This window comes from Eptesicus fuscus, chromosome 3 (genome assembly GCF_027574615.1).
Source record: "Eptesicus fuscus isolate TK198812 chromosome 3, DD_ASM_mEF_20220401, whole genome shotgun sequence".
In the NCBI taxonomy this organism is placed as follows: Eukaryota; Metazoa; Chordata; class Mammalia; order Chiroptera; family Vespertilionidae; genus Eptesicus; species Eptesicus fuscus.
Genome location: NC_072475.1, coordinates 24,369,708 through 24,384,694, shown reverse-complemented (window position 1 = coordinate 24,384,694; position 14,987 = coordinate 24,369,708). Strand labels below are relative to the sequence as shown.

Here is a 14,987-nt window from a genome sequence, read left to right as displayed (position 1 = left end):
CTCACAGCACTACCCTCACTTCTGATCAACAAATGTGTAGTAGTTTCTTCCCCCAAACCAAACAATTCTGCGACACATTAGGTGTCTTATAATTTAACTCAGTTTTTATACTACTGGGAGATAGTGATGGATCCCACAGGTTAAAGCCGCCCCACCTCACTTCACTCACCAATCACAAGTTCAGGTTGTCACCTGTGCTTCTGACTGACCAGGTATACATTGGAGGTTCATATAACCCCTCCTGGGGTTTGATTAATTTGCTAGAGCACCTCCTAGAACTTCCAAAAGGCTTACTGATTGGATTACCAGTTTATTATAAAAAGATCTAACTCAGGAATAGCCAGATGGAAGAGATGCGTAGGACAGGGTATGGGGTAAGGTGCAAAACACTTCCTTTCCATGTCCTCCTGGGGTTTACCACCCTCTCAGCACCTCCACACATTCAACAAGTGGAAGCTCTCTGGACCTGTTCTTTTTGGGTTTTTAAAGGAGACTTTATTATGGAGACATGATTGATTAAAGCACTGGCCATTCAACCTCCAGTCCCTCTCCCTTCCCAGAGGTCAGAGGGGGGTAAGACTGCAAGTTCCAACCTTCTAATCACATAGTTACTTCCCCTGACAACCAGCCCCCTAATCTTAGGGACTTTCCAAAAGTCATTGAATTAACATAAATTCAGATGTCATTGAAAGGGGTTTGCTATGAATAACAAAAGACACCCAAATATTCATTCTGGAGCTATTTCAGAAGCTGAAAAGGAAAGATACGCCCCTCCCCTCCGTAACTCTTATCCCTTAGGAAATTATAAAAGTTTTAGGTGCTATGTGCAAGAAACCATGGAAGAAGACCAAATATATATTTCTTTATATAAATCACAATATCACAGAGGTCCAGCACAGATCTGTTACAGGCCAGTCAGGCAGTATAATTGTTTTGTCTGTTGAGGCTGCTATAACAAAATACCATAGACTGGGTGGCTTATAAACAGAAATTTCTTTCTCACATTCTTCAGGCTAAGAAGTTCAAGTTCAAGGCAATGGCTAATGTGGTGCCCTACCTCCAAACACCCTCACATTGGGGATGATGTTTCAACATATGATTTTGGGGGGAGGGGGTGCATAAACATTCAGTCCATAGCAATGGTCAACTAAAAATGGTGAGGATTCTGCAGTTAGTCAGGCCTGGAATCAAACTGGGGCTCTAGCACTTGTTCATTGTGTAGGGTCTTGAGCAAGTTGCTTAGCCTCTCTGAAGCTCAGGTTCCTCATAGAGGAAATGGAAGTGATAATACCTATCTTGAAAGGTTACCATGAACACTGAAATGTATGTACCTACATAGTAATCAGGAGTGCTGGCTCTGGTGTCAGACCCAGTTCAAATGTCAACTCTTGTATTTACTGTGTGATCTTGGGCAAATTACTAAATCTGTGTTTTGAATTTCTCATTTGTAAAGTGAGTAATAATATACTTGTGAGGATTCAATGAGTTAATATATAGCAATTGCTTAGAAGACTTCCTACCACATAATTGCTCCATAATTGTTATCTGTTTATAATAGTAGAAATACAAATAACAATAATAACAAAATAATTCACACAGATAAAACACCTAGACCGAGAATATGGTAGGTACTCAATATGTGGAAATAATTATTATTACTGTCATAAAACTCTTTCTCATAAAGCATAGGGTTATCAGAGGTTCCAGTATATAGGCAACCCCTGATACTTTCTTTACATTCTAATGTCCTCCCTCCCCTCCTAAATAAGTTCTATGGATTACATCAATATCAATTTCCTGGTTTTGACAGTGTGCTATAGTTATACGAGATGCTACCATGGGGGTTTAGGGGCTGACTGAGGGTATTTTTGTTTTTAAAGATAGGGGTAAGGAATTTGCCTGAAGTGACAATATTGGGGCAAGAGAATATTGGGGATTTATAACCCATATACTACTCAGTTCCTTATTTCCCAGTCACTAGAATTCTAACTTTCCTCTACCAGTTTGGGCTACTGGAAACCATGGGAGCCTGACCGGTGAGAGCTAGGCCAGGCTCCCATGATATCAGGTCAGGTAAGAATTTGTAAAATGTTTGATCCATGGAATTCTAAGTGCAAGGAACAATGTGATCTTGGTAACTTCATCACCAACACAGTTCCTGGTTATCTGTTATATAATAGCAGAAATACAAATAACAAAGACATGGGATGTACTCCTGCTGACAAAAGTTGTAAATCTAAATATTTTCCTCATGGGAATATTGCGTGACTAGGTTCTAGGATGTTCATATAAGTACTTACAATTAAATAAGCCTTTGTGGGCTAACCTGAATATCTACCCTTGGTCATGACCATGTTCTTACAGACATATTTCAAAGAACTAATCTGTAAGGAAACTTTTCAATACCACCCATCTGTAAGTCACTATATTTGGTTGATGTTATTAACACAACATTTTTTATTTTTTATTGTTGACATACAATGCTTTATTTCAAATATATATTTTTATTGGTTCTATCATCCAACAAATACTTATATTCCAGGCACTGTGCTAGACTTACACACATTCAGAGGTAAAGTTGGCTCTCCAAATATTCCTGACAAGCTTTCTTATGTAGTAAACTAAAAAAAGATAAGTCATTATTAGAATTCCATTCTTGACACAGAACTCTCCTTTATTTGATAAAAGTATATGTTATTGTGCCTACCCTTCCATCATGCCCAAGGGCCTGGTTTTTCAAGGGACTGTGGACTTTCTTTCAGTAGATATCAGGGCACAAGAGCAGATCTTAGCAATACTAAACAAGTTCCTATCAAGTGTGTGCTCTGATCTAGAGTCTGAGCAGAACTGGAAGTACAACCACCAAACGTAAACTGGTTGGAAAAACATGCCAATTTCAAAAGAAAAATTTAGGCCAACAAGCAGACTACCTAAGCATTATAATTAAGGGTAATTGTTCATCTTAGCAAAGTGTGTCACGACTACTTTTAAACATGTAGTAGGAGTGGGGGAAAGGGGGTTGCCCTGAAACCAATGTCTGATCTCCTCTCTGAACCTTAACCCTGGAATGAGCATGATACCAAATTAAGAAATTTTAGAAGGAACCCAGTGTAAATTAGAAGCAGTAACAACTCGATCCACATTTTTAATCAAGAAGTATTAGCCTGTTTTTAAACTTATGGAACATACACTCAGAGTAGCTTAGAGTCAGGTCTTGCATTTGACAAATAGTCACGGAGGACATACAATGTGCCGTGTACTACCACGTGCTGGATACACATAGAAAACAAATATGATCCTTGATTTCAGAGAGCTTATTGCCTGGAGGGGAAGACAGGCCTTAGACCAGTGGTTCCCAACGTGGGGCACATGCCCCACAGGAGGCAATTTGATTTTTAAGGGGGGGGGGCAATTTGAGAATGAGTTATTAACAGTGAATTTTTTTTTGCATTTCTTATGGTTCTAGGGGCCTCATATACAGTATATAAGTATATACTTTGACATACTTATGCATTTCAGTTCTCTATTATGTTTTAAAACTTTATTTGCTATTTTTTTCATATCACTTCATATTATTTTTAACAATTAGTGATTTCTTCCTCAATACTTCAACTGTCCCTTCATTCTTTTAATTTTCTCTTTCATGGATGCCATGTTCTTTGGAAGCTTGTTTATACCAAGTTAATGGCCTTTTAGGCTTCCTCCAAGTGAATAGGAGTTCACTTTTTGAATAATAAGAATTATATGTCATGGGGGGAGGGACATCAGGATTTTAGAGATGCTTAGGTGGGGCATGGTCAAAAAAAGTTGAGAACCACTGCCTTAGACATTAAACAAATAATAAAAAAAAGAACTGAAATTACATGTTGTGGTTATTTCCTGTTTGTATTGCATCTTTCTCAGTAGGTCACTGTGATCACACCCTTCTTTTAAGAGTATTCTGCAGAGAAGCTCCATTGTCATTTAATCATCAGAGACGATCAGTTGTAGCTGGGAGACTTGAAGACATATAATGGTAGACAATTTAATAGCCTTTATCATGAGAGCTATCATGGAATTTATTCCAAAAAGTACAAAATATTTGTCTCCCTAACCGGTTTGGCTCAGTGGATAGAGCGTTGGCCTGCGGACTGAAGTCCCAGGTTCGATTCTGGTCAAGAGCATGTACCTTGGTTGTGGGCACATCCCCAGTGGGGAGTGTGCAGGAGGCAGCTGATCAATGTTTCTCTCTCATCGATGTTTCTAACTCTTTATCCCTCTCCCTTCCTCTCTGTAAAAAAAAAAAATCAATAAAATATATTAAAAAAACAAAATATTTGTCTATACACCTATGTTAGCAAGAGAACTTCTAATTATAGGGTAGGAATTCACTCGTCATTTGTTTTCTTGAATTCTGTGCATGACAAAATCCATGTTGGTGGAACACACATATTCCAGCTTTCCCACTGAATTTTCTTATCCTTAACACATTTTTTAAAACATCAGTGCTCCAGTGTGCAATGTTGCTTCAATTAAATGACTCGGGGTTATAAACATTATCATTTAAATTTAAAATCAGCACTGAATTTACATTCAAGTTAACCTTCAGTGCGAATTACTTCCAGATACAGCTTGTTTGCCTAGGTAGCTCAAAGTATAAAAAATATCCAGGACTTTAAAGGTATTATTCTGATTTTAAACGTTTTATCTCTGCACGTTGTTATATATATATATATATATATATATATATATATATATAATCAGTAAACTGGGAGAGAAGGGGACGAGGAGTAAAAGTTCACAAAGGAGTTTAAATTAGAGTCATCTTCCCCTCCCTACCTCGCCAAATTTAAACACATCCCAAGCTTCCGAGCGAGCGCGCGCGCGAACACACACACACACACACACACACACGTGCACACACATACACACACGCGCGCGCGAACACACACACGTGCACATACACACACACACGCACACACACAGGCACAGACGTGCACACACATACACGCGCGCGCACACACGTGCACACACATACACGCGCGCGCGTGCACACATACACACAGGCACAGACATGCACACACACAGGCACAGACGTGCACACACATACACACATACACACGCGCGCGCACAGGCACACACGTGCGCACACACACTTTCCTTCTGACCTCAGCTGCTGCTGACTACCTCACGTTTTCCTGCATATTTGAAGTGTTATTAGTTGGTACTTAAATATATTTCTAACCATTTCTTTCTCCCATTTTCTGAGATATCTGAGTACGTTCTTTCGTAGTTTGTCTTATTTCTACCTCTGGCAATAACATTCCTGATAAAGACGTATATCCTTGTAATTTACTTCCTTTCTCGACAGTTAAAAATATTTCGTTACTGTGCCAGGTGCCACGGTCCCCGCCTTACAGAACTTAGTGCTTGGTGGCCAAGTAGCTACTTTAACTTTCTGGAACGAAATGCCTAGTAGGCGATCATCAGTGCTTCCCAAGTTACTACCTGTTGCGGGGACTTGGTCGGAGGGGATGAATGCGTTTTGCCTAACGCGTCTTTTCCCACCCACCGCCCCTCGGCTTTCCGCAGCTCCGCCGGAACGCGTCCCCATGGCCAGTCCAGGCCCCAGGCCCGGCCCTCGGAAGGCAGGCACCCCTTGCCTGGTAACGGAGCTAGGTAATGGGACCGGGACCAGGACCAGGACCAGGACCAGGATCAAGGGGGTGTTCCGACCCGGCGTGAAGCCGAGGCGCAGCTCCCACTTCCTGTAAAGCTAGCGGAATGCGCAAGTAACGCCCTGTTAGAGAGGGAGCCACACAGAAGAAAGAGCGTACTTTAACTCGGCTTCTACCTTGTACCCCAGATGTCTGGGCCGGCCCCTAGACCTGGGACCAACAAGTCCCTCCCTTCCCACCTCTCAGGTCTAATTCTCTGGGCTCCCGCGCCCTAGATCCGGAGGCACGTGGTCCATCCCTGCCCGGCCCCCGCCGTGCACCGGTCAGCGAAACCTTCCCGCAAACCCCTTCCTCATAGCGCCTCTCGCTTCCCCTTTTCCTTCGCTCTTCCGCCCCCGCTCTCCATCGTCCTTTCTGATTGGTCGAGCGCACCGGGGCCTGGTCGACCAATCGGCGAGCCGGGCTAGCGGCGAAGGGCGTGGCCGCGGCGCCGGGGCCCTCAGATCGAGGCTGCCTCCCCCTCTCAGCCGGCAGCACATTCCGCCGCGGTTGCCGCCGCCCGGCCCCGCAGTTGTCTTTGCTGGAGCTGCCGTCGTGCTGGGGTTAGGGCGGGGGGTGGGACGGGTGGGGAGAGGAGAAGGCCGCGGCAGAAGCAGGTGACTGAGGAGGAAGGAAGCGGCGGCGCGGCGAGCGCAGCAGCTGAGGCGGCGGCCCGGTTCCTGGGAGTGTCGGTGCGGCGTGGTGGTTGGGGCGGATCCCGCGGGGCCCGGGCGGGGGAAGGAGTCACCGGCCCGGCCATGGCGGACAACGAGAAACTGGACAACCAACGGCTCAAGAATTTCAAGAACAAAGGCCGCGACTTGGAGGTACACTCGGGGGCGCCGGAGGGGTGGGGGCCGGGGACCTCGGACCGATCTCCGCCGGGACTTCGAGTTTGGGGAGTAGGGGCGGGAGAGCCGTCGCCGGGCCGCGGGGGAATGGCGCTGGGGGCCGGCCCGCCCGTGACGCCTTTGCTAACGCGCCGGGAAGTTTGTGTCGGGCCTGGTCCGCCTCCGCGGGGAAGCGAGGTGCCGGGGTACGGCCGGCGCGGCCTAGGCCTGCCCGGCGGAGCCGGTCCGGTGCGGGTGTGAGGGGCTGGGCCGCGCCGCGGGGACGCCGGGCGCGGCGAGTGCGGAGGAGGCGGGTGTGCGCCCCGGCGCGGCCCCCATCCCGGCAGCCGCGGAGATTCCGGCTTTCGCTCTGGCACCGGCATTGGGTGCCGCGGGAAGCAGTGCGGTGGCGGGTACCGGGGTAGGGGGCGGCGAGCGTGTGGCGACAGAGTGGGACTCGGAACTTCCTCGGCGAGGCCCGAGGCCTCTCCACTTAAAGGCATTTTTTTTCTGGTCTTCCCCACTCCCGTTTTACCTCTGCCTCCTCCCAATATCTAAACTGCAGGAGTCAACTTCTGTTTTAAAAAACGCCCCCGGCGTGAGGGGCCCTTCTGGTGATGCTAAAACTGCCTTCCTGCGGCCTCTGTCTTAACTGTGGGTACAGCTGATTCAAGATGTGGCTCACGGTGTGCCCTTTTCCGAGCAAAGGTTGCCCCTTATTTCAGCCTGTTCACAAACCTCTTTACCCCCTCCTGAGAGACCACCAGCTGCATTCTGACATATAAAGTCCAAAGGGCTATACAAAGCTTTCATCCTCTAGTCTATGGGTATCCTTTCCCTCCACCTGCTGGTGATGGTAGTGGGGGATGGGGTGGGCTGTGGAATGGCACCATCACATTTTGTTATTTTAAAGGGGGCGGGAGAGGGAACCCACCAACTTTAATTAACACATAGAGTTGCTCCTGGGGTCCTAGGCTACATAAGGTGTGTGGGTTAAACACACACACCACACAGATTTTGGATAGATTTCTTCCCTTCAATTGAAGAGTTTAGATATGTAAGGTTTCGTGGGTTTTTTAAAAATCCGTTCTGCATCCGAATCGAAAGTTTTCAAGAGAAAGCGGTAAAGTAATATTTTTATGTTGTTCCTCTGTACTTTTTTATGCTGAGATGTTCAAATTACCATCACCCCTCTCTGAACTTTGCCCATTTGCTTGACTGAAATAGTAACTTTTGGGGGGCTTTCCACAGAGCCATTTGATCTCTAAGGTAGTTTGTGCTGTCTTCATGGGTTTCATAGTTTGAGAAACTATTCCATAGCTGGGACTAGGCTATTCTCTGTTTTAAAGTTAAAATGGGGGGGGGGGGGGTCACAAATGGCAAAACTTAAAAACATAAATACAGTTACAAAATCCAGAAAAATAGCAATTAGGTGCTTGACAAATCCTTTTCCCTCCATTTTTAGCTACATTTTAAATATATATATATATTATTGTTGATTTCAGAGAGGACGGGAGAAGACGAGAGAAATAGAGACATCAAAGATAAGAAAGAATCATTGATCGGCTGCCTCCTGCACACCCCCCAGTGGGAATCAAGCCTGCAACCTAGGCATGTGCCCTTGACCAGAGTCGAACCCAGGACCCTTCAGTGCACAGGCTGATGTTCTATCCACTGAGCCAAACCAGCTAGGGCTTGGCTACATTTTTTAATTGATACATAATTCTTACAGTTCACCCATTTAAAGTGTTTTTTTGTTTTTTTTCACATTGTTTTGCAATTAACAGTACAGTCACTCTTAGAACATTTTTATCACCCCAAAAAGAAACCCAAGATCATTAGCAGTCACTCTGTATTTCCCATTCACTCTTTGTCTTTTAAGGTTTGCCTATTCTGAACATATCTATACTAATAATCTATACTAATAAAAGGGTAATATGCAAATTGGTCATGACACCCTCACAGTAACAATAGCAGGCTGCGTGGGGCGACCTGGCCAGCAGGGGGTTAGCAAGGGACGACCAAACAACTGACCAGCAGGCTGTGTTGGGCAACCAGGCCGGCAGCGGGGGCAGTGAGGGGCAGCCAGGATGGCAGAGGGGGGCAGTTGGGGGGCAACCAGGCCGGCGGGGGCGGGGCACTAAGGGGCGACCAGGCTGGCGGGGGGGGGAGGCAATTAGGGGCAACCAGGCGTGGGGAGGGCAGTTGGGGGCGACCAGGCTGGTGGGAGGGCAGAGGCGGTTAAGGGTGATCAGGCTGGCACGGGGAGCAGTTGGGGGCGATCAGGCAGGTGAGCAGTTAGGAGCCAGCGGTCCCGGATTGTGAGAGGGATGTCCCACTGCCGGTTTCGAAACTGGCAGTCAGACATCCCCCAAGGGGTCCCGGATTGGAAATGGTGCAGGCTGGGCTGAGGGGACTCCCCCCTCCCCCGTGCACAAATTTCGTGCACCGGGCCTCTAGTATCCTATCTTATAATAGACAAATATGCAAATTGACCATACCTCCGACACACACAAGCCACGCCCACTATCCAATCAGAGCAAGTATGCAAATTAACCCAACCAAGATGGTTGAAGCCACAGAGAGCAAGGTTTCCTAGGTAACAGGAAGCCAAGCTTTCTGCCTGTCCTTGCCAGGCCTAAGCTTCCACTCAAGCTACAAAGTTTCAATTATAGAAGGTAAACAAATTCAAACAGAAATGGCGGCAGAATGGAGCTTGAGAGAGCAGGCCAGGGTTGCCCCCAGCAACAGCGGAAGCAAAGCTTTCCACACACCCTGGCCAGGCCCACCCGCTTAAGGCAACAAAGTTTCAATTATAACCCCAACACAAATGGCTGCCGGCCTCGGAGGGAGCCCCAGGCTTGGCTCTGCTCCAGGCTACAAAGTTTCAATTGTAGAAGGAAAATAAATTCCAGATACCAGGGCCTCTGCTTGGGTTGCCAGGGGGCGTGGCCAGCCTGCAAACCACCACGGGCCCCTCGCTCAGGCTACCCCACGCCCCAAGGGAACCCCACCCTGATCAGGGACACCCTTCAGGGCAAACCAGCTGGCCCCCACCCCTGTACCAGGCCTCTATCCTATCTAATAAAAGAAAAAGAGTACTATGCAGATTGATCATCACTGCAACACACAATATAGCTGCCCCCATGTGGTCAAAGATCCTGCCCCCATGTGGACACAAGATGGCCACCACAAGATGGCCAGCAGGAGAGGGCAGTTGGGAGGCACCCGGCCTGCAAGGGAGGGCAGTTGAGAAGGACCAGGCCTGCAAGGGAGGGCAGTTGGAGGTGCTCAACCCTGCAGGAGAGGACAGTTAAGGGTGACCAGGCCGGCAGAGGAGGGAAGTTGGGGGCAAACAGGCTGGCAGCGGAGTGGTTAGGGGGTGATCAGGCTGGCAGGCAGAAGCGGTTAGGGGCAATCAGGAAGGCAGGCAGGCAAGCAGTTGGGAGCCAGCAGTCCTGGATTGTGAGAGGGATGTCCCAGATTGGAGAGGGTACAGGCTGGGCTGAGGGACAACCCCCCTCCATGCACGAATTTCGTGCACCGGGCCTCTAGTATATATATATAATAAAAGGCTAATATGCTGAGTGTCTGACTGACCGACCGGTTGCTATGACGCACACTGACCACCAGGGTGCAGACGCTCAATGCAGGAGCTGCCGAGCTGCAGTGACTTGGCAACCGGTTTTTGGGTGACACACCACGAAACCAGAGAGGAAGGAGCCCGATTCTTCGCAGGGCTGTGCAATTCTTCGGCTGTGGGTTACGTTGTTGCTGGGGCACTGTTGGCACCAAATCTGGTTTACTGCACACTTGTGTTTGTGTTCCACACCCTGTATGACATCTCAGGGGATGCCAGAGAGCTAGTTTCGGCCCAATCCCTGCAGACCAGGCCGAGGGACCCGACCTGCTGGAAGGACTCCGCTCGCTCCACAGAAGCCCTTTGAGCTGTGGCGCTGCCCCAAGTGCGGCTGGCCAGGGAGGGACCATGGGAGGTTGGCTCCAAGATGTGTCCTGCCCCACTGGCCACCTTCTAATTAATTTCCTTTCATTGTACACGAATCCGTGAACCAGGTCACTAGTCCTATATAATAAAAGGCTAATATGCAAATTGACTGGACTGCAGAATGACTGGTTGCTATGACACACACTGACCACCAGGGGGCAGACACTCAACGCAAGAGCTGCCCCCTGGTGGTCAGTGAGCTCCCACAGGGGGAGCACCACTCAGCCCGAAGCCAGGCTCACAGCTGGTGAGTGCAGCAGCGGTGGCGTGAGCCTCTAGTTTCATATAAATAGAGATACACAATATATGATCTTTTGTGGCTGGCTTCTTTGAGGTAGCAACATGTTTTTAAGGTTCACACATGTAACAAGAATGTATCAGTGCTTCATTCCTTTTTATAGCTGAACTAGAGGCCCGGTGCACGAATTCGTGCACCAGTGGGGTCCCTTGGCCTGGCCTGCAGGATCAGGCTGAAACTGACTCTCTGACATCCCCCGAGGGGCCCCAGATTGCGAGAGGGTGCAGGCCAGGTTGAGGGATCCCACCAGTGCACAATCAGGGCTGGAGAGGGACATGTGAGGTTAGCCAGCCAGGGAAGGACCGAGGAAGGGCTCCAGGGTGTGTCCGGCCCGTCTCACTCAGTCCCAATTAGGCAGACCCCAGCAGCAAGCTAACCGACCAGTCAGAGCATCTGCCCCCTGGTGATCAGTGCACATCATAGCAACTGGTTGACCGGTCAACTGTCTGCCCCCTGGTGGTCAGTGCACATGTTAGCGAGCGGTTGAGAGGCCTTAGCATATCATTAGCATATTACACTTTGGTTGAACAGATGACCAGACACTTAGCATATTAGGCTTTTATTATATAGGATAATATTTTACTGTATGGCTATACCACATTTTGTTTATCCATTCAGTTGAAGGACATTTGCATTGTTTCCACTTTTTTTCTATTATGCATAATGCTGCTATGAACATACACATTTTTGTGTGGACCTATATTTTCATTTCTCTTTGGTTGTATACCTAGGAATAGACTTACTGGGTCATGTGGTAACTTTATGTGTAACACTTTGTGGATTGCCAAACTGTTTTCTTAAGTAATCCTTATTTCTTTTAATTGATGTTCCTCCTTACTGTGTATCTCTTATTTAGTCAAAATAAGATTAAGTGCTGACTCTACATTAGAACAATATTATTATATATGACTTCTAAAAATACACCCATTAGACAATTTTTTTTTTGAGATGTTCATAGTGCCTTATGGGCATCTTCTACTAACTGTGATAGCCTTGTGTATACATTAGGAGTATTTTCACTTTTCCACCTAAGGAAATGACAAATTACTGTAATGGAAAATCATACTTTCTCCTCACTTGTGACTTACTCAAAGTCTCATATGCCTGTATTGAGATAGAAACATCTTTTATTATCCTTAGAGCACACTAGGATGGCCTATTTTATGTATTTATTGATTACATATATGTCTGTGTCTCGGAACACTTAATTATGCACATTTCTAAATATGGTTCTATGTTGTACTGCAACAGATTCTAAGACAGTACTGCTTTTTGGTTTGGTTGTAAAGACATTACCTGTTTCATTGAAAAGTCTCGCAAGAAGAATGAACCAGTGCTGTCCAGTGAATTTTATGTAATCCAGTATTACCATTGTAACATGTAATCAATGTAAAAAAAAATGAAATGGTTTCTATTTTTTCATACTAAGTCTTCAAAATCTAGTTCATATTTTACATATACACCTATCTCAGTTTGGACTAGCTACTTATCAGGTGCTTAATAGCTGCCTGTGGCTGTCTACCTTATTGGACAGTACAGATATAGAATATAGCATATAGAGTGAAGTAATTGTAGCAAAATTATGAAGAGTACAAAGTCCTAGAGCTTAGTTTAATCTGATCTCTAACTTTGTGACCTTGGGAAAATCAGACTTAGGGTTCTCTCTCTAAAACTAGAGGTACTGTTTCATGAGTGTTGTGTAGTTTAATAGGTTGTTGGGAAGATGCCTAGCAATTCTCTGAGCATTTTTATCACTTTCAGCTTTTCTCCTTGAAGGGGAGGAAGAGAGTTTAAAAGGATTCTGTGTAACTTTTTCTTTTACTCCTTTATTTGCAATTGCCTCTTTGTTTTCTCTGGGTTCATATATAATTTAAGTTGAGCTTACAATTAATGGGGAAAGTTTTTAAAGTAGAAATATCTTATTGCTTATTGAAGAGTATTTTTGGCACAAGGAATCAGTGACTTTTTTAAAGTCATAAGTCATTGAGTCAAAACTTATTCATGGCTTCCAATCTCATATTCATTCCTATCTTTCATTCAGCCATACTGGCTCCTCCAAATGGGTCATGCTAACTTCTTGAGAAACAAAAGCACCAAACAAGGCATATGTCAGAATCCATTTAAAATAATTTACAGGAACTGTCAGATTATATCCAATCTTGGCTTCTTTAATGTAGAGGATTATCATTATTAGTTTGAGAACAGTAACTATAGGAAGGATATGCACAATGCAACATAGGAAATGGGTAGTGACCAAACTTCAAATAAAAAATTTGTCAGGATAAAGCAAATTAAGCTCATCTAGTTGGGGGGTGGGGGGAGGGTTGGTTGTTGGTTTTGTTTTTAATCCTTACCTGGGGATATGTTTTTCATTGATTCCAAAGAGAGAAAAACATGACTGGTTGCTTCCGCACTCTTCTGACTGACCCGGAATCAAATCTGAGGCTCTTCGGTGCGCAGTGCACAGGACGAGCTCTAACCAACTGAGCCACACAGGCCAGGGCACATCTAGTTTATGTTTTAAAAGTAGAGAGGGAATTCTCTAGTATCCAGTTATGAAAGTATCCAGGTTTGAATAGAACATAAATTATGTTCAAAGAATAATTAGATCTTTTTAAAAAGTCTATTTTATTGATTTTTTACAGAGAAGAAGGGAGAGGGATAGAGTTAGAAACATCAATGAGAGAGAAACATCGATCAGCTGCCTCCTGCACACCCCCTACTGGGGATGTGCCCGCAACCAAGGTACATGCCCTTGACCAGAATCGAACCTGGGACTCTTAAGTCTGGAGGCCGACGCTCTATCCAGTTAGGGCGAGAATAATTAGATCTTATAAACACACAGCTTCAAGGAAAAAAAACTCACCCTGAATACAAAAGAATATTAAAATACTGGAAACTTGATTGTCCACACAACATAAAATATGAAATCAGCTTGAACTTAAAAAAAATAGTTTCTTGGTTGCCAGGAGTTTAATAAATTGATCAGCTATTTAAAAAATGATCAGCTGTTTTGTTTTAAAATGGCCTTGGTGATTTGTTAAGTTGTACAGAGTGAAAAGCATTGTTAAGGTATTAAGTCTTGTTAACTTTTAGAGACTGACCTTTCTCATCACAAATCTTGGAACATATTTACTATACTTAAAATAACTACTGTGTAATTTTTCATATAATAGTCCAAGCATGTGACACTATGAAATATCTGATAGAAATATAGTTCAAAATTAAATTATTTTCATGCTTCCTGTCAGTTTTCCTAGTTTACAAGGCAACCAATTTCAGAATTGCTTCATTGAAAATTTCTTAAGAGATAACAAGATGTCTTTCATAGTCACTAGTATATCAAATGAATATACAAGATTAGAAGAATTGTAGGAGTATTTTAGCTTTAAAGAATGAAACTAGAAAAAATGTGTAAGTTTTTAAACATTGATTCCTAATACCTGACAGTGGTTGTGGATCCTTAAAATATTTTAAATGTTTACTGGAACAGCATTCATCTACTTTAGGCCAATAATAACAACGAGAGCTTGTGAAATCTAACCTTGAATGCTGATTTTGGTACTTGCTGGCTTAGTCTTGAAACAGAGAAGTGGGATTGAAGGGAACTAACTCTTTGAGTTCCTCTTGTATATGCTTTTAATTATATTCTCATTTCTCTCAATCTTATAAGTATCTTATGCATTATAGCCAAAACATTGAAACAACCCAAATGTCCATCACCTGATGCATGAATAAACAAAATGTGACACATCCATACAATGGAATATTATTCTGCCATAAAAGGAAATACTGCTTCTTGCAACAACACAGATGAATCTTGAAAACATTTTGCCAATCACAAAAGATCACTTATTCTGTAACTAGAGGCCCAGAGCATGAAATTTGTGCACAGGTAGGGTCCCTCGTGGCTGCGGGCCAGGGCCTTTATTCGTTCCGCGCTGCCCCCTGGTGGTCAGCGCATGTCATAGCGAGTGATTGAACTCCCAGTCAGTCAAACTCCGGAGGGGACACTTTGCATATTAGGCTTTTATATATATACTAGAAGCTTGGTGCACAAATTCATGCACCAGTAGGGTCCCTCAGCCTGGCCTGCGGGATGGGGCCAAAGCTGGCTCTCCAACATCTCCTGAGGGGTCTGGATTGTGAGAGGGCAC

The 14,987-nt window shown here is 45.1% G+C and overlaps 1 protein-coding gene across 6 annotated transcripts in view; it reads left to right on the top strand.

The window, feature by feature from the left end:
- The first annotated feature begins 6,275 nt into the window (after window positions 1–6,275).
- Window positions 6,276–14,987, top strand: part of KPNA4 (karyopherin subunit alpha 4) — a 74,105-nt gene continuing 65,393 nt past the window's right edge. For 5 of the 6 annotated variants that reach the window (XR_008555519.1, XM_054713689.1, XM_054713687.1 and 2 more), the window contains exon 1: window positions 6,276–6,523. Coding sequence is in view for 5 of the 6 variants with exons in the window: in XM_054713689.1 (XP_054569664.1) it covers window positions 6,455–6,523 (69 nt within the window). In the remaining variant the exon portion in view is untranslated. The remainder of the gene's footprint in view (window positions 6,524–14,987) is intronic. The other variant, XM_008142246.3, reaches the window with a different exon arrangement.